General features: G+C 40.9%; 1 protein-coding gene across 1 annotated transcript in view; it reads right to left on the reverse strand.

The window, feature by feature from the left end:
* Positions 1-1,639: 1,639 nt before the first annotated feature.
* LOC122086519 (sodium/hydrogen exchanger 6) overlaps positions 1,640-26,416 on the reverse strand; it is a 45,677-nt gene continuing 20,900 nt past the window's right edge. The window contains exons 20-22 of the mRNA XM_042655391.1: positions 3,563-3,657; positions 3,403-3,485; positions 1,640-1,977 (exon numbers count right to left, since the gene is read on the reverse strand). Coding sequence (XP_042511325.1) covers positions 1,925-1,977; positions 3,403-3,485; positions 3,563-3,657 — 231 coding nt within the window. The 3' untranslated portion in view covers positions 1,640-1,924. The remainder of the gene's footprint in view (positions 1,978-3,402; positions 3,486-3,562; positions 3,658-26,416) is intronic.

Below are 26,416 nucleotides of genomic sequence, written 5' to 3' on the forward strand. Positions count from 1 at the left end.
ATGAACCCTAAACCCTAAACCCTAAACCCTAAACCCTAAACCCTAAACCCTAAACCCTAAACCCTAAACCCACACACCCTAAACCCTAAACCCTAAACCCTAAACCCTAAACCCTAAACCCTAAACCCTAAACCCTAAACCCTAAACCCTAAACCCTAAACCCTAAACCCTAAACCCTAAACCCTAAACCCTAAACCCTAAACCCTAAACCCTAAACCCTAAACCCTAAACCCTAAACCCCAAACCCCCTAAAAACCCTTAACCCCCTAAAAACCCTGAACCCTGAACCCTGAACCCCCTAAAAACCCTGAACCCTGAACACCCTAAAACCCTAAAACCCTAAACCCTAAAACCCTAAGCCCTAAACCCTAAACCCTATATAAACCCTAAACCCTATATAAAACCTAAACCCTAAACCCTAAATCCTATGATGCTTTGTTTTTTGGAAACTACATATCATTCAGATTGATGATATTCTCACACAATTCACCACCATCTGGTTTCACAGCTTTGAAGGGAACAATGGATATGTCGCTCCTTTTGATGAGGGTGCTTCGTCTGGCAACAGATTAAAGATGAGACTAAAAGAGCTCCACAAGAGGTGTGTAATGTGAAATTTAGCAGAAATATGCTTTTCTGTCATTTCTTAGTGCGTTTAGTTTTGGGTTCTTTCTGCAGCACGGCGTCTTTCACTGCACTGGATAGGAATTATCTCACCCCCTTCTTTACAACACAAAATGGAGATGATGAAGAGGATCATGGTAAGATAGGATACAAACCACACATTTTCTTCAGTTCTGGTAATAGTTTAAAGGTCTGTGCTCGAAAACATGCAAGAACCCGAAATCCGAAACCCTAAACCCTAAAACCCTAAAACCCTAAACCCCAAACCCGAAACCCGAAATCCGAAACCGAAACCCGAAACCCCAAACCCCGGGAAATGGGAACCGAAGCTTGATCTACAGAAATTTGAGATCGCAAGGTGTTTGAAGGTCCACGATAGGTATCGAAGAAGTTTAGGTCCAAATTTATAGAAAAATTGATGAAACACTCTACCTTTTCACCACTTGCAGAAAAATCACGAGTTGGGAAGTGAAATGACCACTCATCGACGACTATTACGTCACGGGAGTAGCAGATTCACAAGAGTTGCAAGAGAGATTCGACGACCGGAGGTTGCGGATGAGTTGCAGAGTACACCTCCACTGTGTAAACGTTTCTTCAGAGAAGAACCGTGGTGAAGGGAGACAGTCTAGGCAGCAGTGGTATCCTTCGCCTTTTTTTATCGGTCCGTGGGGTAATTTGTTGGGCACAACCGCACAAAGTCATTTCAAAAAATGCAGAAACAAGTTGATCTTGTTTCGTCTGGAGCGTTTCTAGAACCAGATTTCTACGTAAACAGAACACTTTTACCAAATGCATTTTTGTCCATTTCTCCGTTTTTAGGAACAAAAAAAACACAAAAATGCGTTTTTGGGAACGTTGTCAAACGGTGCTTAAGTTTATCATTCCCCTACGGCAAGGACTCAACAATGGGCAATGGGTCCTCTATGTACAAGCCAACTCCAAACTTTGGCCTACTCCCCGAGTTATTCATTCATAAGCAACAACGATTGGAATCCTGTTCCAAGAATACTACTTTGTCGAATGCAAAGGCACCCAATATATGGAATGTAAATCGTCATGAATGTAAATGCAACATACATCTATGTACACATATACCAAGGCAACAGTGTAGTACATGCTGCAAGCAACTCCTTTTCCTTGCATATAATTATGAAGTTACAAGGGAAATTTGTATGTACGTAGCAAGGCATCCCAATCAGCATATTTCTTATCCATTGATCTAGCCAGACTGCAAGCACTCTCCATGGAGTGGACACCCAGACGTATAAACACAGCTAGATCATTTGACCACCAAAATTTACCCACGAACGTGGAAAACACCTTCTCTCCTAGAATTGGGTGCCGGTTCATCTGTTTGAAACAAGAGAGTCAGGCGTGAACCTAGTAAAAAAAAATAACAAAAATGTAACCCTTAAACCCCCCCCCCAAAAAAACCAAAAAAAAAAAAAAAAAAAGCCATTACCAAGAAAGAAAACACATGCAAACCATAGTTATTTTGAAATAGATGATGTGCTGCCTCCCTAGTCTTCTAGATTTGGAGACCAGAACATCTATTTATCATTTATATCGCCTCAAGATAGACTAGAGAAGCATAGTTAAACAAATAGGAACACAATTCAATCCTAAGTTTGAATAATGACGAGCCATCTACACTTGAAAAAATACTTTTCAGGTCTCAACAATCAACAATGGACAAAAATCCCCTTTTCTTGTGATACTTCAGAAAGGAAAATACACAAAATGACAAACTGAAATCAAAATAAACCAAAAGTCGAAATTTAAAATTTTTGCAAATCAGCAAACGCCAACAGAAGGCAACTAATCTGAGACTCAATCAGGCAAGCACTATGTACAAACATAGGTGCACACACTGGTTACAAAGTCTGAAAAGGCCCAACCCAGCATAGTTCAAACTCAAGTTCACATGACATGGGCTCGTCGATCAACACCCTCATATTAGAAAGCATTGAGAAATACTCAACTCAACTCAACTAAACCTTCTTCCAACTACATGGGACCAGCCACATGAATCTGTTTCACCATTCAACCCTGTTTAAAGCCATATTTATTCTTAAACCCAAGGTACCCATATCTGTCCTTCACCACTTCTTCCGGAGTACGACCTACCCCCTTCCCATCTTTCACCACTGCTAATTAGCAAACTATCACTCCTTACCAGTGCGTTCAATGGTCTCCTTCAACTGTCCCCTATTAAGGCCACTCCTAAATCATCTTTGTTATGTTCTTTTCTGGTTTTGCCAGTCACCACCTCAACATCATCATCTAAGCTACACTTTATTATTATTTATGATAAATTAATGTGTACTTTCTTATTGCCCAACACTCAAACTCCAACAAATGACCTCTAAGAGGTGAAGGAATTTGTTACACAATCAATTTCACAAGAGTCAACTCTAGAGAGAATGACTAAAACTAACATGCTTAAAACACATTCCCAAGCACATCAAGGATTAATTCCCCCGAGGGTTGTATTGTTTTCTTTTCTTCTTCCCCCCCCCCCCCGGGGGCTGTATTTTTTTTCTTCTCTTTGGTAATGAATTATTTATTCACCCAAAAAAAAGGATTAATATAAGGTATATCCTGCCGTGGGGTTCACTTTCTAGAAAGAGTAAAAACTCAAACGAGCATTGCTTAAACAGATTTGCAAGCACACTGAGGCTTCATCTGAGGTATATCTTCTTGCATGTTTTCGAGCACAGACCTTTAAACTATTACCAGAACTGAAGAAAATGTGTGGTTTGTATCCTATCTTACCATGATCCTCTTCATCATCTCCATTTTGTGTTGTAAAGAAGGGGGTGAGATAATTCCTATCCAGTGCAGTGAAAGACGCCGTGCTGCAGAAAGAACCCAAAACTAAACGCACTAAGAAATGACAGAAAAGCATATTTCTGCTAAATTTCACATTACACACCTCTTGTGGAGCTCTTTTAGTCTCATCTTTAATCTGTTACCAGACGAAGCACCCTCATCAAAAGGAGCGACATATCCATTGTTCCCTTCAAAGCTCTGAAAGCAGATGGTGGTGAATTGTGTGAGAATATCATCAATCTGAATGATATGTAGTTTCCACAAAACAAAGCATCATAGGCTAAAATGCAAATACACAGGTCTGATCAATTTCTAATACATCAACCATCAAAACACATGACAGAGGAATGTCCACGGCTATGTGCCACAATATCTAAAAAAATACCCCTGCATGTGAATCTGTGATTATGCCATACCGTTTCAAGAGTTGGTGGAAACTGTGTTAGATTCAAGGGGTGCTCCACATTACAAAGCCAACAGCCAAACCCACACCACTATTATATATTGATTTTTGAAGAGGTATGTTTAATGGTTTTGGTTTGTCTGTTGGCACAAATCACTTAGTAATTTGCAACAGGATATAGGTTTTTTTTTTTTTTTTTTTTGGATGAATAAATAAATTCATTACCAACAGGATATGTGTTTAATTATCCTACAACCACCATATCCAAAAAATAAAAAAAAGAGCAATCTTGGTGCTGCTTCGTGTAGCAGTGTAGATGTAAACAATTCAAAGGCAGGAAACCGAGTTCAATTTAGATGATTCTCAAAGATAACATCAAATATATGTCATTCAAGGAGAGTTGAAAAAATAAACCCTTCAGAACTGGAGCAAAGTACATTTTGGCGATGTTCATCATAATAGAAGAAAAGCTTAAGATAAAACCTTAAAATTTGAGGTTGTGTATGACAAGATGCAAATGGTGTGACTGAGGAGCCATTTTCTGTTTTCAAAAAAAAAAAAAAAATTCATTTGTACGGGCTCTCCTTTAAGTGCCACATTCATGTTGATATACATTGTTGTTGCCCTTACTTAACAGCTTGAGCTTTCAGGAGAAGCTATCGTAAATGGTATCAAAGCAAGGAGGTTGAGTGTTCGATCCCTGGGAAGTGCAATGGGGTTCCTTAACACTTTCCCCCTGCTACATGAGGGAAAGGAAGAGTAGAGATTTAAACATGTCAGATGTATTCAAAGTAAATATGGTAAAATACTAATAAGTGATGAAGTCATTAAGGAGAGATGGAAAGATTAAATCTATAGTCTGCCTAAAGTAAAAGAAGATTTAAGAAGGATGAAAGTACGCAAGGCACTAGGTCCAAATGGGGTCCCAATAGAAGTGTAAAAAAGATTATGAATTTATAGTTTATCTTGGCTAACCATGCTATTTAATAAGATTATAAGCAAAAGAAAATTTCCATATGAATGGACGAGAAACATTGTGGTTCTGATTTATAAAAATAAAGTTGATATTCAAAGCTACAATAACTACAAAGGCATAAAACTAACGAGTCATATATAAAATTATGGGAGAGAGTTATTAAAACTTGCCTGAGATAAGAAACTACTAATACTATGAGAAAACAATTGGATTTCTGCCAGGAAGATCGACGACAAAAACTACTTATTTACTTCAGAGACTCATGGAAAGATTTAGAGATTGCAAGAAGGATCATCATTACAGTTAACCTAGAAAAAGCTTATGACAAAGCCCCTATAAAGTTAATCTGGCAAGTACTAGAGAAGAAAAGTGTTTCAGGTAATTATGTGGATATAATTATAGACATGAATAATTATGTGGTGACTAGTGTAAGAATTGTAGGGGATCAAGGCAGTGACTTCCCAATTTCAATTGGGTTACATCAAGGTTCTGCTTTAAGCCCTTCCTTGATGTATGCTTTTTGTTGAGGATATTGTTTAGGTGGATGAGACAAAAGCAGGGATTAACGCCAAGTTAGACCTATGTAGATCAACCTTGGAATCAAAATCTTGTAAGATAAGTGAAAACAAAGACTGAGTATAAGGTGTAATTTTAGTTACACTAGGACGAAAGCGGCCACTGGGTTACCTATTGTTTCGTTAATTTTTAAAATTTAAATAAGAAAAATAAGATAGATAAAGAAGTATAAACACAAGATAGAAACTTTTTGGTTTCCTTTTCTTTTTAGTAAGTTCTTAAATATTCGAGAATAATAAAGTCACGAAATTTGAGATGTAGATTCCTCAAAGTGATTATTTTAGGTATCTAGAATCAATCATAAAAAATATATATTTATGATATAGAGGATGTTCTATAGATCAGTCAGCTCCCGCTTCACCATGTTCAGCCACCAAACTGCCTTAACAGGCCAATGCAACCTCTCGCTCCCCCACCCTCCAGAAGTATTGTAAAAGGCCTCGAAGGAAAGCTTCAACTCAGATAATGGACTCTCAGCTCCTCTGAGACATTGCAACACCACCCCCCAATTGCCCCAATGAACTCCTGGTCAGTTTGGAATGCCCGTGGTTAGAATTCTCTAACCAAATAAGGTGAAGTCTGCTCCTGCCTAAAATTGTATCACTTCGATCTCTACTTCCTGTCTGAGCTTATCCACCATTGCCTTAATCACCAACAGTAAAGATGGTAGCATCATAGGTAGCTTAGCTAGTCGGTTTAGTAGCAGTCACAGGAGCGCCCCTATCCTATGGAGTAGCGTTTTCAAAGCTCTGGTCTTAATGCCCTTACTACTGTTGTGCAGCCTTTCGTTGGGTTCGTAGAGTCAGGTTTCCCGTTTACCCACAACATAGGAGTCGACCCACCAGGTAGACAGCCACGGGTCATAACGCACTCTTTTAGAGAGAAAGAAAAAAGGACGCAATACCTCCTCCTACTGGAAGTCGGTCAAGCTGATTTTCAACCAGCCTGTGGTCGAGCTGATCTACGACCTTTGAATGATCCTGCGCCTCCATTAAAGCTAAAATGTCGGCTCTCGGTATCAAATCTCTCTGAGACGATGGAGGAGTTGAGTAGAACACTATAGACTGAGAAAAACAGACACTCTAAGGCCTCTAAAGAATACCAAAATCCAATTCCCAGAGTTACCTTCTCTGCTCCTTCAAAATTCATCTTGATCATAGTTGTTAAGGCGCCGGTAAGGCGTTTGTTGAGGCGACGCCTAGGCGCTAATGCGGTCCAAAGGCCGTAAGGCAGTAGCACCCATTAAAGGCATCACGTAAGGCGGCTGCATCATGAGATAAGGCGCTATAAGGCAATACCTTAGTCGCCTTATGACGCCTTATACACAAAGCGGGCGCTTTATGAACATTTTCGAATTTAATACTTTTTAAAAATTACTTTATGTAGATTTCAAATATCGATTTTTTATTGGTAAGTGTATGGTCTTGTTAGCACTTGAGATGCATGGTATCAGCTTCTAACAACTAAAGTACTCCACCAAAAAAACCAAAACACGATTCTCACAAAGGGTTTGTACTTTTGAGTCAAGGGTTTTGAGAAGGAAGAACCAGGCGACCACTTTGATCTTGCTCCGACTGCTTCTTTCTTCTCCGGCAGTGGTGAGGTTACTCCGACGAACAATCGTACCCCCTCTACAGGTACGTTTTTGGTTTTTTTTTTTTTCTCATCTTATTTCTTGTTCATGCAGCTACGATTTGTGTGCTTTTTTTCTTCTTCTTCTATCTTCCCACTTCTTTCTTCCTCTTCTGATAGACTGATACAGTACCTTTTTTTTTCTTCTTCTTTTGTTCTTCACTTCTTCATATGGTACCCTTTTTTTTTCAAATTATGTTCTTCACTCTTCTCTTCTTCAACCTAAGATGAGCTCTGTACGCTTTTTTTTTGTTCCTTCTTTCTTCTTCATTCTTCTTCTGTTCTTCATACAAAGTACCTGATTTTTTTTTCTTCTATTCTTCACTCTGTTGAAGACTATGGTGAGCTCTGTACCTATCTCTTTCTTTTTCTTCTTCTTCTTCTTCTTTCTTCTCCCTTATTTCTCTTTCTTCTTCTGTTCTGCAACTTCTGCATACGATACCTATTCTCATTCTTCTCCTATTCTTCATTCTTCTTTTGTTCTGCAACTTCTGCATACGATACCTTTTTTTCTTTCCTTCTTTCTTCTTCATTTTCTTTTGTTATTCATGTGGTTCTATTTTTAATTAATTATTTCAATATGCTTATAGCCTTATATGAAGCTATATATTAGTTTATTACTGCCTAGTTTATTCTGTTAGAATGCCATTAAGTAGGTCATTAGTTGGACAGTTGCTGAATTGCATTTGGTTCTTAATCTGCCCTATTTTGATTTCAGTTTTTAATTTTGTTTACTAGTTCTCAGCTCTAGTTTAGTCAGTGTTTTCAAAAGCCTAAAACAAATCAATCTTCTATTGTCGTTCTTCAATCTTCTATTGTCTTTCTTCAACATTTCTTTTAAGTTTCTATGTTCTGATTTTGATTTCAAATTAGTGTTTAAGGTTCAGAATATGGTTAATATCTAAAACAGTTCATTATTTTGTTGCCCTTTGAGCCTTTTAAAGATTCTTACCATTGAATTATGTTCTTAGTCTCAATTCAGCTTCCTTATTCAAGTAGGATTTTCCATTAGAAATCTGTCCATGAAACTTAATTCATCTTTTGCGGCTCTATGCTACTAATTGATTACCATTCAATCAAAATTTTCAGCACATCTATTTTTTTTTCCACCTTCCATGTTTGTGCGACTATTATTCTACTTTGTCTAATGTGTAAATGTGTATCATTGTATTTGTAGACAAAGTTTTCATCTACGCATCTATGGAAACAGTTGGTGGTAGCAGTGGGGGGTGAAAATACAAGTACTGCACAGTCAACGTTTGATCCAAGCAAGGATCCAAAAAGGATAGCTAAATCAAATGATCCTGGATAGAAATACGGGTACTAGCCAGACGTATCAGATAGAAATTGGATTCAGTGTACCCTTTGTGGGAAGGATGTCAAGGGAGGAATAAAACGATTGAAGCAACATCTTATTGGTGCCTATGGAGATATAGCCAAGTGTGCGAAAACAACGGAAGCAACTGCTAAAGAGATGAGAGATGCAATCTTGAAGAACCAGAGGATGAGGAACCTTGATTGTTTGGATGATTTGGATGTTAGTGATGAACCTACGGAAGTAACGGAACCACAACAAAATATAGTATCTGATTTGGGGGTCTCATGTCCTATCCCTAGCTCTGGGACAACTTCAAGAAGAAATAAAGCTATCATTCAGGCACAATCCAAACAAGTAAGGGGTCCCATGGATAAGCATGTGAGAACTCCTGAAGAAGTGGTTGCAGAAAGGCAGGTTAAAGGTCCATATCAGACAACAATGAAGAATCGTGTAAGAGGAGAAGAAGAAAAAGATAAACTTCGTTCTTACTTTGCAAGGTGGGCTTATGAAAGCGGTGTTCCATTTAATGCTTTGAAGTTAAGGAGTTTTGAGGAATTAGTAGAGGCTATTGGTCAATATGGACCAGGTTTCAAGACCCCTTCAGATCATGAGTATAGGGGGCCTCTATTGAAGTCTGAAAAGGATAACCTGGTGAATTAAATGTGAAGTATCAAGGATATTGGAGGAAATATGGGTGCACACTCATGTCTGATGGGTGGACAGACAAGAGAGGAAGGCACCTAATTAATTTTCTCGTCAACTGTCTGGAAGTTACTTTTTTTTTGAGTCTGTGGATGCATCTAACCAATCACAAACAACCGAAATGTTATTTAAGCTACTTGATAGTAAGGTTGAAGAGATTGGTGAAGATTATGTGGTTCAAGTATGTTGCAGCGGGTCGACTACTAATAGAGAAAAGGAAGAGGTTGTTTTGGACTCCATGTGTAATTCATTGCATAGACCTTATGATGGAGGACAGAGGCAAATTGCGCTCATATAAGTCTGTTATATCAATGGGCAGAAAATTAACTGCATTCATCTACAAGCACACTCGCCTTCTTGACGCTATGAAGCAAAAAACAGGGGGAGATTTAGTGAGGGCTGGAGTGACTAGATTTCCCTTTTCCTTTTTAACACTCCAGAGTTTATACAAGCATATAGAATCTTTGAAAAAATTATTTGTTGATAATGAATGGTCCCGTTCTAAGCTTGCATCTACAGAGCCAGGGAAGAAAGCTTATGAGACTGTGTTTGCTACAATATTCTGGAATGATGTGAAGGATTGTATAAGAGCATCACAGCCTCTTCTTCAACTCTTGAGGATAGTAGATGGTGATGAGTTGCCTGCTATGCCTGAAATATATATGGCAATGCAAGTGGCAAAGAAGAACATAAAAAAAAATTTGGAGACAACGAAAGGAAATGGAAGAAAATCATAGGGATTGCTGATTACCGTTGTGAGACTATGATGGATCGACCAATATATTTAGCTACTTCCTCAATCCAAACAAGTTATTTAAGGGAATAGTAGATAATCCAAATAATGAGATGGCCTTTGCTCATAAAGCAAGTGATGCCTTCAATGATGTTCTTACAAGATTGGTGCCTGATAAGACTTTGCAAGATAAGATCATTCTCCAGGTTGAAAATTATACCTATGCTAAAGGAAGTTTTTCAAAGGACATGGCAATTAGATAAAGGACAAGTTGAATCCTAGTAAATATATTTGCTTTTAAAGTTCTAATTAGTTTAGAACTTTGCATCTTGATTTTTTACTTAACCTATTTTTTTTATATTATATATTTATAGTCTCTTGGTGGTCCCGACATGAAAGTTCTGCTCCTGACCATTCAAAAGTTGCATTGCGCATACTTGGTCTTTGTTTCTCATCTTCTGGTTGTGAGCACAATTGGAGCACATTTGAATTTGTGAGTATTGAGTTCTAAGTACCTGTACTTCACTTAATATGGTTTTATTAAAGATAACCTCAAATTATTAATGTTTTCAGATTCACATCAAGAAGAGGAATAGGTTAGGGCATCAACGGTTAAATGATCTTGTCTACATTCAGTATAATCGCCGACTTCAAGCAAGATTCCAAGAAAGAAAAGTACAAAACAGAAACTACAATCTATTGTTGCTTGATGAGCTAAATGAGTAGTGAATGGATGATTGGGTCAATCAGAGGATGAATTAGTTCATCCTAAGAATGATCTCACCCGATGTTAATAGAGCACTTGGGGCATCTTCATCATATCAATGCCATAATAGACCAAGGAGGGCTCCAGCATCTACCAGTGGAACCAATCTTTGCTATACCCGGCGTGGTAGGAGGGTTGAGCTTGAGGATTCTTTAGATGAAGAAGTGGATGAGATGAGTGAAGAGGATGTTCGTGATGATGAAAACATTGAGGACGATTATAGTATAGCTCCAAATAATGCAGGCCAACAACAGAATGCAGAAGAAGAAGATTTTAATTTAATTACTGATTTAGATTGAACTTTGAGTCTTTGAGGTCTTTGAGGTCTTTGAACTTTCAAGTATTTTGAGTCCTTGTCCTTGAACTTTTAAGTATTTGACTTTGATTATTTACTAAATTTTTAGCATTATAGTTTATTTTATGCTTTTTATTCATTGAAGATTTTTAGAATGATTCAGAATCCCCAGTTTAGTCACTTCTCATCCATTTAATTTGGCATCTCGATTTTTACTTTAGATATTTTTCAATTCTAAGTGCTTAATTACTTCTTTGACAAGAGTAGAAATATAGTGGATAACCTTAAGGCTTAGGCACTCATTCTGGCATCATAGAGGTAAGTATAATAAATACTTGTATATTTTATGTCTTCTTTTCTTTATATTTATAATTTTGTTTCATAATTATGTATTTCTATTATATGTTAATATTTTATGATGATTGATGATTGATGAAGATGAACTTAGTTTATTCACTTTACTGATTTGTTTTCTTGATGAATATCTTGCATTGATATGAAGTATGAACCTTTGATATTTATTTAGCATATGAGTAATAGGATTCAACTAGGATTTGAGTTAAATAGAATGGTTTTATAAAAAAATTACACAGGAACGCTTTAGTCAATCAGGCGACGCTTTATGCCCGCCTTATCGCTAAGGTGCTCTGAAAGACCCTCAAACGCCTCCGTCGTCTTACCGCCTTAATAACTATGATCTTGATGTGATTTGAAGAGGATTGAGATAGATATGTTTAAATTTCAATTTTCATAAAAAAAAAAATATATTAAGTCTTGCAATAAGACCTCATCATATTCATCCTTAGGTTCTTCCCAGAAAGACCGTTGCTGCTTTTAGTGGATCGTCTATCATCTGGACAAGTAGTTTGATTTCCCTCTGATATGTACTTATCCTTAGCTAGGAGTGGGCGTGGAGTGCAGTGGAGCGATTAGTACATGCTAATTTACGGAAGAGCTTCGACCATGTAATGAAGATCATAAGCGACTATTGGATTTACTAGGAAACGAGTGGGAGGGAAGGAAGACACTCAAAGAACTATGAACTGATGATCTAAACAAACTATCACGAGATATCAGGAGATATCCTTAGTTTTATTTTCCTATACCCAAAACAAATAGAGTTATTCGTCTTATAGAGTTTGTTAGCAATTTCTTTCAGAATGTTAGTTTTTTTCCTACCCACTAGCCCAATATAACCCTAGACGGGAAGAGATAGACTTTTTTCTCCGGCAAGCTTTCTCTCGTAAAGCCAAAGATGCCCCAAGACAAGGTACAACTGTTGCGAAGGGAACATGATCAATATAACCTGGCTAGATCCGAGCTAGGATAGTGGCGCCCAGCAAAGAAAACTATTACGCTAAACCAGCAATCAAATTACTCTCTCCCAACCGATAAGGAGATGGTATCGAAATTCATTATATGGGATGCTTTGCTTCTATATTCTGCAAGGAATTTCAGTGGGAGTGGGAACTTTCTCTTACACCTTAACCAGCCCTATGGACCTTGCAGAAGCCATGACATAGACCGCTTGAAGCGTGACGAAGACTGAGATGCAACAAGCATTACTCCAACTCATCAAATACACGCATCTCCAGCTCCGCTCCTTGATTGGGTGGTTTGCACCACCGCACACCTGTGCAACAAGAAGTCTTCTTAGTCTTTTCGACTTTTGTTGTTCTTGTGTGTCTAGAGGCAACCGTGTTGGCAGCGATTTAAAATATGGTAAACCTCGAGACTGGCTGGTTTGGTTTGGGTTCGCCAGAAGTTTTTCAAGCGCTTAGCTTCTGCTAGCAACGGGAGCCAAGGTTTCTACTTGAAACCCGCGTCCCTAAAGCTAAAGCCCCCTCAATAGCCTCCACCATTGCTCCTTTTTGGTCTCTCATTTCAAACTACCCCCATCATCCTAATGGTCATATATGGATCCTAGGAAACACCTATAAGTTCCATGTCACAGAAGTCTTCTCCTCCCCCTAGTGTCATGGTTCAAAATCTCGCCAACATCTCGACGATATCTCAAAAATTTCGCCTTCTTTTTACCGAAACAAAATGTCCTATGAATTAAGAAAAGGATTCGGTTTCGGTATAAATTTCGGCAACTCGCTGAAGTTTTGTATCATATTTTGTTATCATGCCGAAATGGTACAAACCATGATTATAAATGGCATGGTCTTGTGAGATGGGGTCGAAATTTCAATCTCATCGTGCCTGTCTCGACCATTTTCACCTCTCTTCACCTACAAAACACAAAAATCAAAGGGAGACTCCTACTTTTTCCACATCACCACCTCAAGTTGTTGAAGATGACTCCAAGGGCCTCCATTGTTGAAGATTTACACTTCAAAGGTTGAAAAGGTAAACCACTTTCCCCAAAACCATTTTTTTGCAAATAGTAACATAAATACATGTTAAGGATTTTTTATATGTTTGACACCAGAGGCTGATTTACAACCTCACGGTGTCGATTTCTTTTTATTTATAAATAATTATTTTACTTTGCTTGTTCAAAAAAAATACATTTTCCATCAACATAAAATTGAAAAATGTATTGTTAATATAGCTTTTAATGGAACTCTGTTATATATATATATATATATATATCATCATTGGCCAATCTACAGCTCTATGGGATTTTTTCCAGCCGTTAAATAATTATTTTAATTTTCGAAGCATATGATAAATAGTTAAATAATTCAAAAAAAAGGTTAAAAAATTGGGAAAATATTTTGTTTTGATTTGAAAAATAAAGAAAAATATGTAATTAATCTCAAAGTGTTTTGAAGCATGCATTATACTTGTTATGTTGTACCATATTTGATTTTGTAGTATTATGTCATTATATTATTGAAAAATAATTATTAAAAAATATAAGTATTTACCATATACTTTTAGTGGTCTCCTATGATGTGCTAAGTTCATAACAACTTATTTTTTCTATGCATCAGTATTAGGTTAATATATAACGGCTAACAAAGGAGGCAACGAGGAGGGCAGGAGGCAGGAGGCAAGAGGCAGGAGGCAGGCAGGAGGCAGGAGGCAGGAGGTAGGAGGTAGAAGACGTGATAGGAGTCATGATAGTGGAGAGATTGCATGGAAACACGGAGTGCCAATTGATGGTGATAAAAGGAAAACATAGTGGAACTACTATCACAAGAAGATTATTGGAGGTGGGACCACAAGACTAAAGCCACATTTGGTTGGAAATTGCTCATACGTGGCTACATGCACTGAAGTACCTGATGATATTGCTAAAGCCATAACTGAAGACATGAAGGGAAGGAATGATAAAATTGGCGAAAGACAAGGTGAGGGTAGAATTTGAGGAGATACTATACTCCCATGCAACGTTATGCTAGTGATAGTGATGATGATAGTGATGACCCTATATATGTGCCTGATGATAGACAGACAAAGGAAGAGGCTAGAAATTTGCATCAAGCACAAGCATTGAGCAGAGGCAGTCTTTGTGAGGAGGATAGACGTAGAGATGCTAGAGGAGCTGGTCCATCTAGAGCAGGAGGTGGTGGATTTTAACAGCCTAGGTTGCCATTTAGGAAAACACAAAGTACAAGGGCGACCCCACCTCCACCTCCACCTCTAGAAATACCACCACGAGTGAACCTCATACTACAGCAGGATACCCGTAGGTACAAGAAAAAGGCAACAAGCAACGTAAGGCAAAGGCGATGTGAACTAATATGAAGGCTTATGCTGGGGAGGTTGTGTCCAAGTGGATGTTATTCCATAGCATCCCAGCAAATACCACTACAGGTCCCTATTACCAGTAGATGCTTGATTTTTTGGTCAGGCTAGACCAGAGATAAAGGAACCCATTGTATACAAGGTGATGAATGTGTATTTGGCATAGCAAAACAAAGAGTTGAAAGAATATATAGATGAATTGAGGGTATTTTGGGAGAGCTATGGGGTCACCATAATGTATGATGATTGTACAAGGCCAATGAGAAAGTCCATCATCAACTTTATGGTTTATTGTGATGGAAGGACAATTTTTCTGAAATCTTTTTATGTGTCTAAAGAAACAAAGGATGCGAAATACATCTACAAGATGTTGTAGGACGTAGTACAAAAGGTTGGGATAGATAACTTTGTTCAAATTGTGATGGACAACGGAAGCAACTACAAGAAGAAAGGTCAAAAAATGATGAATAAAAGCAACTACTAATTTTTTTGGACTCCTTGGTGTAGCACACTGCATTGATTTGATGTTGAAGGACATGGTGAAACTCAAACTTGTGAAGAGTGTCCTTGAGAGGTCAAGGTAAGTGAGCACATTTGTATATAATCAAGGGTTTTCATTAAACATTTAAACCTACTGAGGGAGAAGTGCGAGGGGGACTTGGTCAGGCCTGGTCTCATAAGATTTGCCACCAACTATGTTACACTTGAGAGTTTTGAGTCGAAGAAAGTTGGTCTTAGATCCATGTTTGCCTCTTCGGAGTGGTTTGGGTGGAGGGAATCAAGATCCCCTGGTGGTAGGGTAGCACAGGAAAAAATTTCATCAGACGAGTTTTGGCAACTGAGTAAAGTGGTGAAATTTTGTCACCAATAGTTGGCGTATTGAAGATGGTGGATTCTGCTTTCAAGTCCACCTTGCCAAGCTTGTATGTTGTGGAAATGATGAAAGAACCATCTCTACGCTCCCAATCCATGTGGCAGCAAGAAATTTGTAAATATAATAGAAGAACATTTGGAGTGCCAGCTAAAGCATCCACTGCATAACTATTTTCTAATTGTTAAAGACGAAAGAATTCAGAAATGCATTAGGGTGTTTTGGACCCCCCCCCCGGCGCACCCACAGGCCGTATGAATGTTGATGCTAGTATGCAAATCCAAATTTTAGTAAGATACACAAGTGTTAAATATTTTGAAATTAAAATGATCTTTTGCACTTGTTGTAACTTGTAATGCAGTTGAATGGTGGGTATTGTATGGGGGTTCGGCACCGGAATTAAGGAAGATTGCTATCGAAGTACTCTCACAGACATGTTCTGCATCTGGTTGTGAATGAAACTAGAGTCCATTTTCACTCATCTACTCGAAAAGTCGGAATCAATTAGGTTCAAATCGTACTCTTTCACCCAAGCTTATGTTGATGAGGATACGAGCTTCATGAAGGCTATATGTATGAAAATACCACTAAAACATGACAACATGAAGTTTGGTACTCGTACTTAAATCATAAAAGAATTTGGTTTGTTATCTATCAAAGGAAAAAAAAAATCTTTTGCCAGAACCATAATCATATGGTTACTAATATCTACACAATTGCTAGTTCTCTGCTCTGGTCGGTGAATTGGTGGAACACTCGTTCTTACATTAAGATCCTATTTCTCAAGGTCTCTTTGCTCTTGTATTGGTGGTCCTTAGCAAAGGAATAAAGAAGATTGCCTTAGAAGGGAGAGTTAATGATGTCGAACTAAATGGTAGGGGAACAGCGTCCCCGCGATCCGTCGAGATAGGATGGCCTAGATCAACCCTACGCTTTCGATAGGCCAATCTAACGGCCATAATGCACTCTGCCGACCATACACATGTAATGGAAGACTTAGCAAATCTCAGATTCTATTCTGAAGCATCTCAGCCCTCCCCCCTGATCCAAATTGAAGGGCAGAGCTTATTTTGGCAATAACTTGGTCATTTCAAGTCCAAATGACTTGGGGTTTCTTGCATTGGATTCCTATGAACCTCAAGAACGTGAAAAGGATGAGAGAAGGACAAAAAGAGGTAACCAAGCCCTAGTTTTTGGAGAAAATCAAGAAATGAAGAGATGGTGGTATTTGTGTTGTGTTAAACCTTCTCCAACCACCATTCTTGGGTTGTTTAAAGCTCCATTAAAGGGGAATAAAGGGTTGGTAAGATTTCTTTAAGACCTAAAGGGATTGTGCAAGCAAAATAAGAGAGAAGAGCAAGGGGGTCCCATGTACAAGGTTAATTGAAGATTCAAGTCTCCCCACCAAAGGGGTTAGTTGAAGATTCCAATAAGCATCTCTGGGGAACACATTCAAGACTCCGCAGTTGTGATTCCATAGGGTAAGGTAATCATTTATTTTCAATTTCCTAAGGTATTGAGTCGTATGGGTTGGAACTTGTATAACATTTCATATCATTGTAAAAAATCAAGTTGGGGCTTGATGGAAGTGGGATTGCAGCCCTATTTTCTGTTGTAGCATAGATAGAAGCAAGGGTATGTGCTCCTAGATTGTTGTAGCAATCAAAATAGTGATGAATGATGAGTATTGGGTAATATACAAAACCAGTCAGGGCATTGCTCTGTGGATGTAGGAATCTACCTAGCCACATATATCCTGTGTAGTGTGCATGCTTTATTATTCCTGTGGATATTGGAGTGTTATGGTGTGTGCTGCAGAGTGGTGTGCACTGTCTGACAGACCTGGCCACTTTGTGGTTGCAAGACAAACGCGCATACCACTGTGTGGGATTGATATAGTTGAGATAGCCCCAAAATATCAATAGTTGTGATTTAGTGCTAGAGTGTGCTGCAATCATAAGTGACCAGTTAGGAGGAAATTTTTGAGACCCTGATTCACCCCCCCTTCTCAATGCCAACCTGGGAATATCTAATCTTACATATCTTGACACTACCATTGATACTAAAAAAGAGGTTGAATATTATTACAATTCTAGAAGATTCTACAAAAACACGCTTCACAATTGAAACCATAGTTCTAGGTCCAGGAAAAATCTCGCTAAAATCTCATTTTTTGGCTTTGGCAAATCAAGATCATAGGCAATAGTAGTATAGCACCAAACATGGTGCTATATGTGACTATGAGTATGTGACTATGTGAGTCATCCATGTATAACAAACCATTTTTTATATCTTTTAATTCCTTATGCTTATTTAAGTTGGTTTACACTTTTACTAAAATTATATGTGTTCTAAAGTACTAGATAGCCTAAGGTAGAGCTCACATATGCCATAGAATACCAACCTAGGGTCCGAAGCCAAAGTATTATTCGGGGCTTGATTTTTAAAAATCTAATGTTTCCGCTATGTTTAGAAGGCCTAAAATAGACTAGATGACAAGTTTCAAGGGCTAACTTGGCTATATGGCCACCAAAACCCATCCCTGAGTTTTTCCAAGTTAACTTGTCCAAAAATACATGGTTCTGCTAAGATCTCGCCAGATCTCGATTTTTTGACTAGGAGAAACCAAGACCTCGAACCTTGGTTGAAACTTAGCCAGAAGTAGAACACACTGAATCCGCCCAAGTACTTTGAGGAAAGACGGCCACGTCTTGTGGTCTACATTCCTAGCTATTGTGAGCTACCAAAGTATTTGTACGGGCCCAAATTGGACATCCATCTACTTACTAAAACAAGAGGCCAAGTTTTTTCGAAGGACCAAGGAAGAACATTGTCCATGTGGACCTAGTGTGGGCCCCATGAATCTAGCTATATGGGACTATGTGATTATAGCATGCTTTTAGTTGTGGGCCCATACGAACAGTTGGCAAGGGAGGGTTAGAAGCTGCCAATAACTGTCAATATCTTTGAGATTTTTTATCTTTAGTTTCTGTTTAGTTCTTATTTCTTGTAATGCTATTGATTGTTAAGTCAATAGTTACACTTACTAAGTATACTATTTATTTGAAATTTCTATTTCTTTTTTGTGTTACTTTTTTCAGATAGCTTAGCAGCCAAGTTTCTTCCCACACTGTTGAGAGTTATTGTTGTTTTAACAGTGTTATGACTATTATAAATAAAGAGGACGGGCCTCCATAGTCAACGACTTTGGTTGAGAAAAAATTATTTGCTCTTTGAGAGTGGTGAACTCTGGTGATTCAATCACGTCCTTGATGGTGAAGCCATGGAGGGAGGGTGGTGATGCCCAACCGCAGGCCATAAGCCGGTCATATCTTCTTCTTCTTATCTTCATTCAATGTTGAGTTCTCTTTGATATCAAGGCTCGCCCAGTCACCTGTAGCCCCAACCATCTCCCGTTAGCCACGATCTGACTTGATGCCCCCTCCCCCTCGTCTGGCAGCCTCCGCCAATGGCCCCCCTTCCATTTCTGATAGCAGTCTTCCTTCCCATCTCACTATTGCTTCCTCTTCCCTTCCTTCTTCCCTCCCTTCCCCCTCCCAACCTTCTCCCCTCGAACCCCGCCCCTGGAACTCTGTCGTACCCTCTTCTCCTTCCTCCTCTTCCCTCCCTGACTCCCTCCCACTGCTGGACATTCCTTGTTCTTCCACCCTCCGGCCACTCACAACTCCACCCTTGTTGGTCTCTATCCGCCTGGCCTCCTTGCCCCTGAGATCCGCAAATGGAGTAACTGCATTGTTGGTTCCTTTCTTGGCAGCAGACCCCCCCCCCTTCACTGTTGTCAAGACCCCTCTTTTGAATCAATGGAAACCCTTTAGTTCACTCTCCATTTTCATGCTAGAAAATGGGACCTTCGTTTTCAACTTCGTTGCTATTATCGACAAATATGCATCCATTGATGGAGGTCCATGGTATGTTGGGAAAAAACCCATCTTCCTTCGTCAATGGGATGAGTACACCTCCTTCAATAAATCTGAACACACCTCCATCCCCTTGTGGGTCATCTTCCCTAACCTCCCTCGAGAGCGAATCAGGTTCACGTACGAGAATGTACGAGAACGACCCTGGTCCGTGGATTTAGAATTAATTTTCTCTCTTCATTTAATAGATTCTAAATCCATGGACCAGGGACGTATGAGAACATTCTCGTACGTGAACCTGATCCATTCACACCTCCCTCTCCATTTCTAGTGTGTTAAAGGTCTCACCCTCATCGATTCCATTATTGGCAAACCCCTATCTTCTTACAAAAGAACTAAAATCATGGATTGGTTGTCTTATGCACAAATTTGTATTGAAGTCCAAGCTCATCAGATCCTCCCCTCTACTATTACTGTGATGGATGGTGAGGGTTTCTCCTTTACCCAAGAAGTAAAATATGACTGGAACCCCAAACATGTACTATCTGCAAATGCTTTGGCCATACTACGGCCCTCTGCATTAAATCTACTGTTGTTAAGCCCTCACGGACTACCCCACCTGCTGAAGATCCTAGTGATTCCACCTTCACTGTGCAGACCTACCGAAGAAAAAGGAAGAAAAAACAAATTGATCCGTCTCGCAAGCCGCCGTTGATGGGTTTTCCCACCGCTGCTCAAGCTGGGACTGCTTCTGGGTCCAAGACCGATGGTTCGTCTGCTATCCCTTTACCCTCTGGGAAAAACCAATTCTCTGTATTGGCATCCTTTACTACTGATGTTCATACCGATACTGTTGTGGGAACCGATGTTGGAACCGACACTGCTGATCACCAGCACCCTTCTTATTCTACCTTTGTACCTCAGCCATTTGCTCCTGACGGTACATGTGCTCCCCCTTCCTCTGAGGTCCTGTCTCTATCGTCCTTTCCTCTAACTTCTACCCCCTTCGTTGCTACCTCTCCCTTGTTCTCTCCCTCTCTGTCGCTACTCCTGTTACCTCCTCCTCCTCTTCCCATCCTCCTTTCATGGAAACTAACCCTAAACCTTCTGTCCGAACTTGGTTTGATCCTGAACCGCTTGAACCCCCCTTCTACCCCTTGAACCATTATATCTCGGTCCAACTTCTTAATACCTTTTCAAAATTTCCTTTGAACCATCCCCTTTACCCGGGTAATCTTTATAACCCGAACCCTCATTCCAATCTGGATTCTATCCACTCCACCTGCCCCGACCACCCTAATGCCTTACTTGACCCGAGCCCTTCTTCTTGTTTGCCCAACTATCCTACTAGCCCTCCCTTGCTTTCTGATGTCCGATGCCCTTTGATGGTGAAGCCTTTCAACTCTGGTGTTCTCCCTAGCTGCTCGACGTCAATTGTGGTCTCTGACAACCTTCCTGTGCCCCTTGCCGATGTTGTTGAACCCTCCTCCAACCTAGTTCTCCCATCTACAACTCCTGGGACTGTCGTCCCCCTGCCCCTACCACTTACTTCACTGGGTCAACTTTTGAAGATCCCATTCCTGATGGTTCTCTCGCAGCCCCTGTTGTTGTTACTATCTCTATAGCTGACCTGCTCCTCTTGATCAGCTCCCTTGCTTCCGGAGACTCCCCATCCATCAATATGCTATCTTGACTTGGAAGGTGCTTCACGCCTTACAGTGATCGATAGCTCCACCCCCTGGACACCTCTTCTTTGACAATGGTACAAGCCTCGGCCTTGGAAGGCCCTGAAGTCCCCCCCTTCACCTGAGCCCTCAATTATGGCTACTGTTTATGCCCAGCATCTGGCCCCCAAGGGCCCCATCCTCAGACAGCTCCCAGTGCTTCCCTGCAGACATTGGAAGGCTCTACTTCCCCTCAACTTGGTGCTTTGGTTGGCCCCTCCCGGACCATTGGTGCGTTATGTGTTAACCAAACAAACACTGCTACTTCAAGGCTTAACTCCTCTAGTTCTGCCTCTCCCCACCGCCCTGCACCCTCACCCCATTCTAGCATCACACCCCACCCACCCAAGCAGTCCTACAACTCCGCCTCCTCTCCCCCTCCCCTCCCCCTCCCCCTCCCCCTCTACCTACTATCCCCTTGACCTCAAAAAAGAAAAAAGCCTCCACCACTGCTGCCCGGTCCTTCACCCGATCCAAATCCATCCCCAACTCTGCCCCCTCCCCGGCTATTGGCTACAACCATAGGACTTCCTCTATTGCTGCTCCATCCACTTCTACAAATCCTCTTTGCCCCTCGGAGCATTTGTTGTTCTTCCCACCTATCTCTAAATGATCCCTTTGACCATCTGGAATGTTCGAGGCTTTAACCCCTTGGCTAAACAAACGGAGATTCGGTCCCAGATCTGCTCCTCCAAGTTCAATCCTTGTTTTCTGAAAACCCGTGTTCATAAGGCCAATGCCACTCGAATTGTCTCATCCATTGCTCCCTCCTGGTCCTTTACTTCTAACCACCTTCATAGTCCTAATGGTAGAACTTGGATTCTCTTGGACCCCACCTCCCTCAACATCTCTTCTCTCCTCCTCTGCTCAAGCCATCCATCTCTCTATCTCTCATCCTTTGGCCCCCTTATCTGTTTTTTGGGTCATTTATACCCATAATCTTGCATCCCTTAGGCTCCCCCGCTGGTCTGAGGTCCTAACCTTTGCCCCCTCCACGGGCTCCAGCCCCTGGGGGATTAGGGGAGATTTCAATGTTATCCGCTTCAACCATAAGAAGCATGGTGGCAACCCAATTGAGACCTAGGTTGTTGACTCCTTCAATAACTATATTGATGATCTAGATCTTAGTGATCTCAAATGGTCGTGAGTCAAGTTCTCCTGGCATAATCGAAGATCTGGCAATCTTCGTGTTGCCTACAAACTTGACCGTGCCCTTGTCAATGAAGGAAGCTTGGCTGGAGGCCTATCCATCCTACCACACTTGTTTCGATCTCCCTAGTATCTCTAACCATAGTCCTATGGATATTCATGTTCTACCCTTCTGCTCCTTTGGCCCCAAGCCCTTTAAGTTCTTTGACATGTGGTCCTTGCATCCTGATTTCCTCCATATTGTCCAAAATGCCTGGTCTATTCCTATCCATTCCTCCTCTCCGCTTATTGCTTTCGCCAAAAAACTCAAATTTGTCAAGGCTACCCTCGAGCTCTGAAACTCCTCCACTTTTGGCAACATCTCCTCCTGTATCTCCTCTTACCAGGAAAAGCTCCTCTCCATCCAATCCAAAATCCAAGTTGACCTTCTCAACCCTGAGCTAGCTATGGAAGAAAAAGCCACCGCCTCTGAGCTAGCCATGCTTCTGGCTCAAGAAGAAAGCTTCCTCCGTCAAAAAGCTCGTATCAAGTGGCTTGACCTTGGACACTCCAACTCCGTCTACTTTCATCGCTCTCTCAAAGCTAGATCCAATGTGAACACCATTCCTAAGCTCATCTCCTCTTCTAGTATTGAGCTTCTCAATTGTGTGGATATTAAATCTAAAGTTGTCTCCCATTTCCTTGGAATTTTTTCTTCACCCTCCTTCCCCCCTCTTGTCCCCCACAATCTCCTCAACAAATTCGTCCCAGATGATCTCCTCCCTAGTCTTCTATCCATCCCCATCCCCTCGAATGAGGAAATTCTGACTGCCATCCTTCCCCACAAAGATAATAGAGCCCCTGGCCCTGATGGCTTCAGTATGGGATTCTTCTCTTTTTACTGGAACATCATTTGTAATGATCTCATTCTGGCTGTCAAGAGCTTCTTCTATAATCCAACTCAGATCAATGGAATCAATCATACCTTCCTTTGTCTCACCCTAAAGAGGAAGGTGTTGACTCCATGAATGACTTCAGACCAATCTCTCTCTGCAACCTTCTTTACAAATTCATTACCAAAATCCTAGCCAATAGCATTAGGAAAGTCATCGACTCTCTTATAGCCCGAACCAATCTGCTTTCATTGCTGGTATGAGCATAGCTGATAATATCATCCTTTGCCGTGAGATTGTTTGGGGATTTGATCGGAAATCTCTTTCCTCTTCTGCTCTTCTCAAAATTGATATTCAAAAGATATTTGACTCTCTCAGCTGGGATTTCATCTCTAAAATCCTATCTAGATGTCCTTCCCTCCCTCCTTTGTCCACTGAACCCACTGTTGTATTTCACCTCCTCGTTTCTCTATTTTAGTTAATGGCAATCCCACGGGATATTTTCCCTTTGGTTGTGGTATCCAGCAAGGTTGCGCCCTTGTCCCCTTTTCTCTTCTCTCTTTCTCTTGAAGTTTTGTCACTCCATCCATTCTGCCACTGATCTCCATCTCATTTCTCCCATCCCTAAATGCAAATCTCTGAGTCTCTCATCTTGCCTTCGCTAATGATATCATGATCTTCTCCAAGGCCGACCCCCTCTCCATTTTTGCATTATGTCCACCCTCCACTCCTTTGAAAATCTATTGGGCCTCCATATCATTCTCCTCAAATCTAATCTCTTCCTCTCTGGTGTCTCTGATGAGACCCAGTCCCTCCTTGGCATCACTGGCTTTTCCTTAGGCTCCTTGTGAAATATCTGGGTCTCCCTCTCATCTCCTCTAGACTGTCTGCCCATCATTGTTCCCCAATGCTTAATCTCCTCAGAAAGAGACTCCAACTTTGGAAAGGCAACCAGGTTGACACTTCGGGAAATCTCAACTGAGATGAACCAGCCCCAATTGGATTTTTGGATTCATCAAAATCTTTAGGATTTTATTTTGCTTGGGGAATATTTGCAATCTTTTATTTTGGGTAGTTGATAGTCAATTAGGGAGTTACCAATTTGAGTTTATTTCGTTTCTAATTTCATTAGTTAGAACTTAGGAAGGAAAAGAGGGCGATGATGGGGGTTGTGACTGGATTTGGAAGGAAAGGGTTGGGGTTCTGGGTGAGAACAACGGGGAAGAGATTTTTTTTTTTTTTTTTGGCTAAGGATAGGGAAACCCTAAAACAAGGGGGTTGTGAACGAAGTTGTGCAGGCGGTGGGTTGGTCTATAGGAAATTGAAAGGGGGTAGAATGAAAATAGGGATGGGGTTTGCTGGTTTTGTCTCTCTTTTTCTGGTTAGCTCTCGGCAGAGCAAGGAGGTAGAATGGGAAGAAGGTTGATGGGGAAGGAGCGATTGAGTGAAGGAAGGAATTGTATCCTTCGGCTTTGATACCACCTGATGGAGGGCCTATAGAGAAAGGGAAGAAATCCCTGAGTGAACTCAGAGTTGCAGGGGAGAAAAGAAGAAACCACAAAGGGGGAGGGAGAAGGTCACACAACCAATTAAAACCACCAAGGCTTGAACCACAAATTCAATTCAATTCAACACTGCCATACCCATCGGTTACATGCCTTTATATAATAAACTGAAATTAAAACTTACCCAATAAAAATCTAAGACCGAAATAGCAACTTCTAATTTGCTTCCTAAGTTCTAACTAATGAAATTAGAAACGAAATAAACTCAAATTGGTAACTCCCTAATTGACTATCAACTACCCAAAATAAAAATTTTCAAATAATCCCTAAACAAAATAAAATCCTGAGAATCCTAATGAATCCAAAAATCCAATGGGCCTGGTTCATTTCGGTTGAGATTTCCCAAAGTGTCAACCCAGTTCAGCCTCAATTCTGCATCACTTCTCCCTATGGTGGGCGTCTCAACCTCATCAGATCTGTTCTCCAATCTCTATAACTCTATTGGTCTGGTATCTTTGTCCTTCCAGCTGCAATTATCAAATCTATTGAAGATCTCTTCTGCTCCTTCCTCTGGAAGGATTCTGACACCTCCAAGTTCCTTCGTCCTCTGTCTTGGGAGAAGGTTTGTTTGCCTAAGAAGGAAGGAGGTCTTAGCATCAAGAGAATTAAAGAAGTCAACTTTGTGGGCATCCTGAAGCTCATTTGGAAAGTTGTGTCCAAGCATCGAAGCATCTAGGTTGACTGGGTCCACTCTTCTCTGTTTATCCACAACTCTCCTTGGACCACCCCCATCCCCTTTGATGCTTCCTGGATTTGGAGAAAAATCCTCAGCCTCAGGCCCTTAATGCAATGTCCTTCAATATTGGCAATGGCCAATCTACCTCCCACTGGAGGGACCCCTGGCACCCTTCTAGTATTCTCTCCTCTCTTGTCACTCCTAGGACCATTATTCCTCTAGCCTTCCTAAATCCTCCCTTGTCTCCTCTATTATCTCCCCCTAGGCTGGTCCCCCCCTTCCTCCCCACTCTTGCCAACCTTTGGTCTTCCCTCCCTCCCATTCCCCCCTGGTCATCAAGGTAGGGAAGACAAATCCATTTGGCTCCCCTCTTCCAATGGGTTGTTCTCTTCTGCCTCTACTCAGTCCTTTATGAGATCCTCTAGCCCTGTTGTTCCTTGGCGAAATCTCATATAGTTCAAGGGTCACATTCCCCGCCACAGCTTCACTATTTGGAGATGTCTCTCCAACTACCTCCCAACCCAATCCTTCCTCATTCACCGCCACATACCTGTAAATTCCTCCTACTGCTTTGTCCCCTTGGCTCGGAAGATATCTCCCACCTTTTATTCTACTGCCCCCCCCTCCTTTGTCTGGAAAACTGTCCTCTCTCGTTGATGGCCCTCTAAGAGACCTATACACCCTTTTGATAGGAAATAGATTTGGATCGATATGACATTTCCAGGCTCCTCCCTTTGTGATACCATTGGAAAACTTGCCTTCTCTGCAACCATTAACCACCTTTCGATGGAATGTAACATCCGTAGATGGTCATCCAACTCCCGCTCTCCTGATAGGATTTGGACAGCCATCTTTTTTTATGTTTCCTCCAAAATCCAATCCCTCCCCACCTGCCCCGTCCCTTACTCCCTCAGAAATAGGCACATCATTGCCTCTTGGAACCTTCTCATTGACACCAACCCCCATACTTGAGTCCCCCCTCCCTTCCCTCCCCTCCCCTGGCTGCTGGTTTCCCTTAGGCTCTCTTTGGCTGCTGGTGCTTTTAGTTTTTTGATGTTGTATTGTTTTGCTCCCCTTGGGGTTGGCTTCTCCTTGTTGGCTTAAGCCTTCACCCCCCCCCCC

This window comes from Macadamia integrifolia, chromosome 8, assembly GCF_013358625.1.
Source record: "Macadamia integrifolia cultivar HAES 741 chromosome 8, SCU_Mint_v3, whole genome shotgun sequence".
NCBI lineage: Eukaryota > Viridiplantae > Streptophyta > Magnoliopsida > Proteales > Proteaceae > Macadamia > Macadamia integrifolia.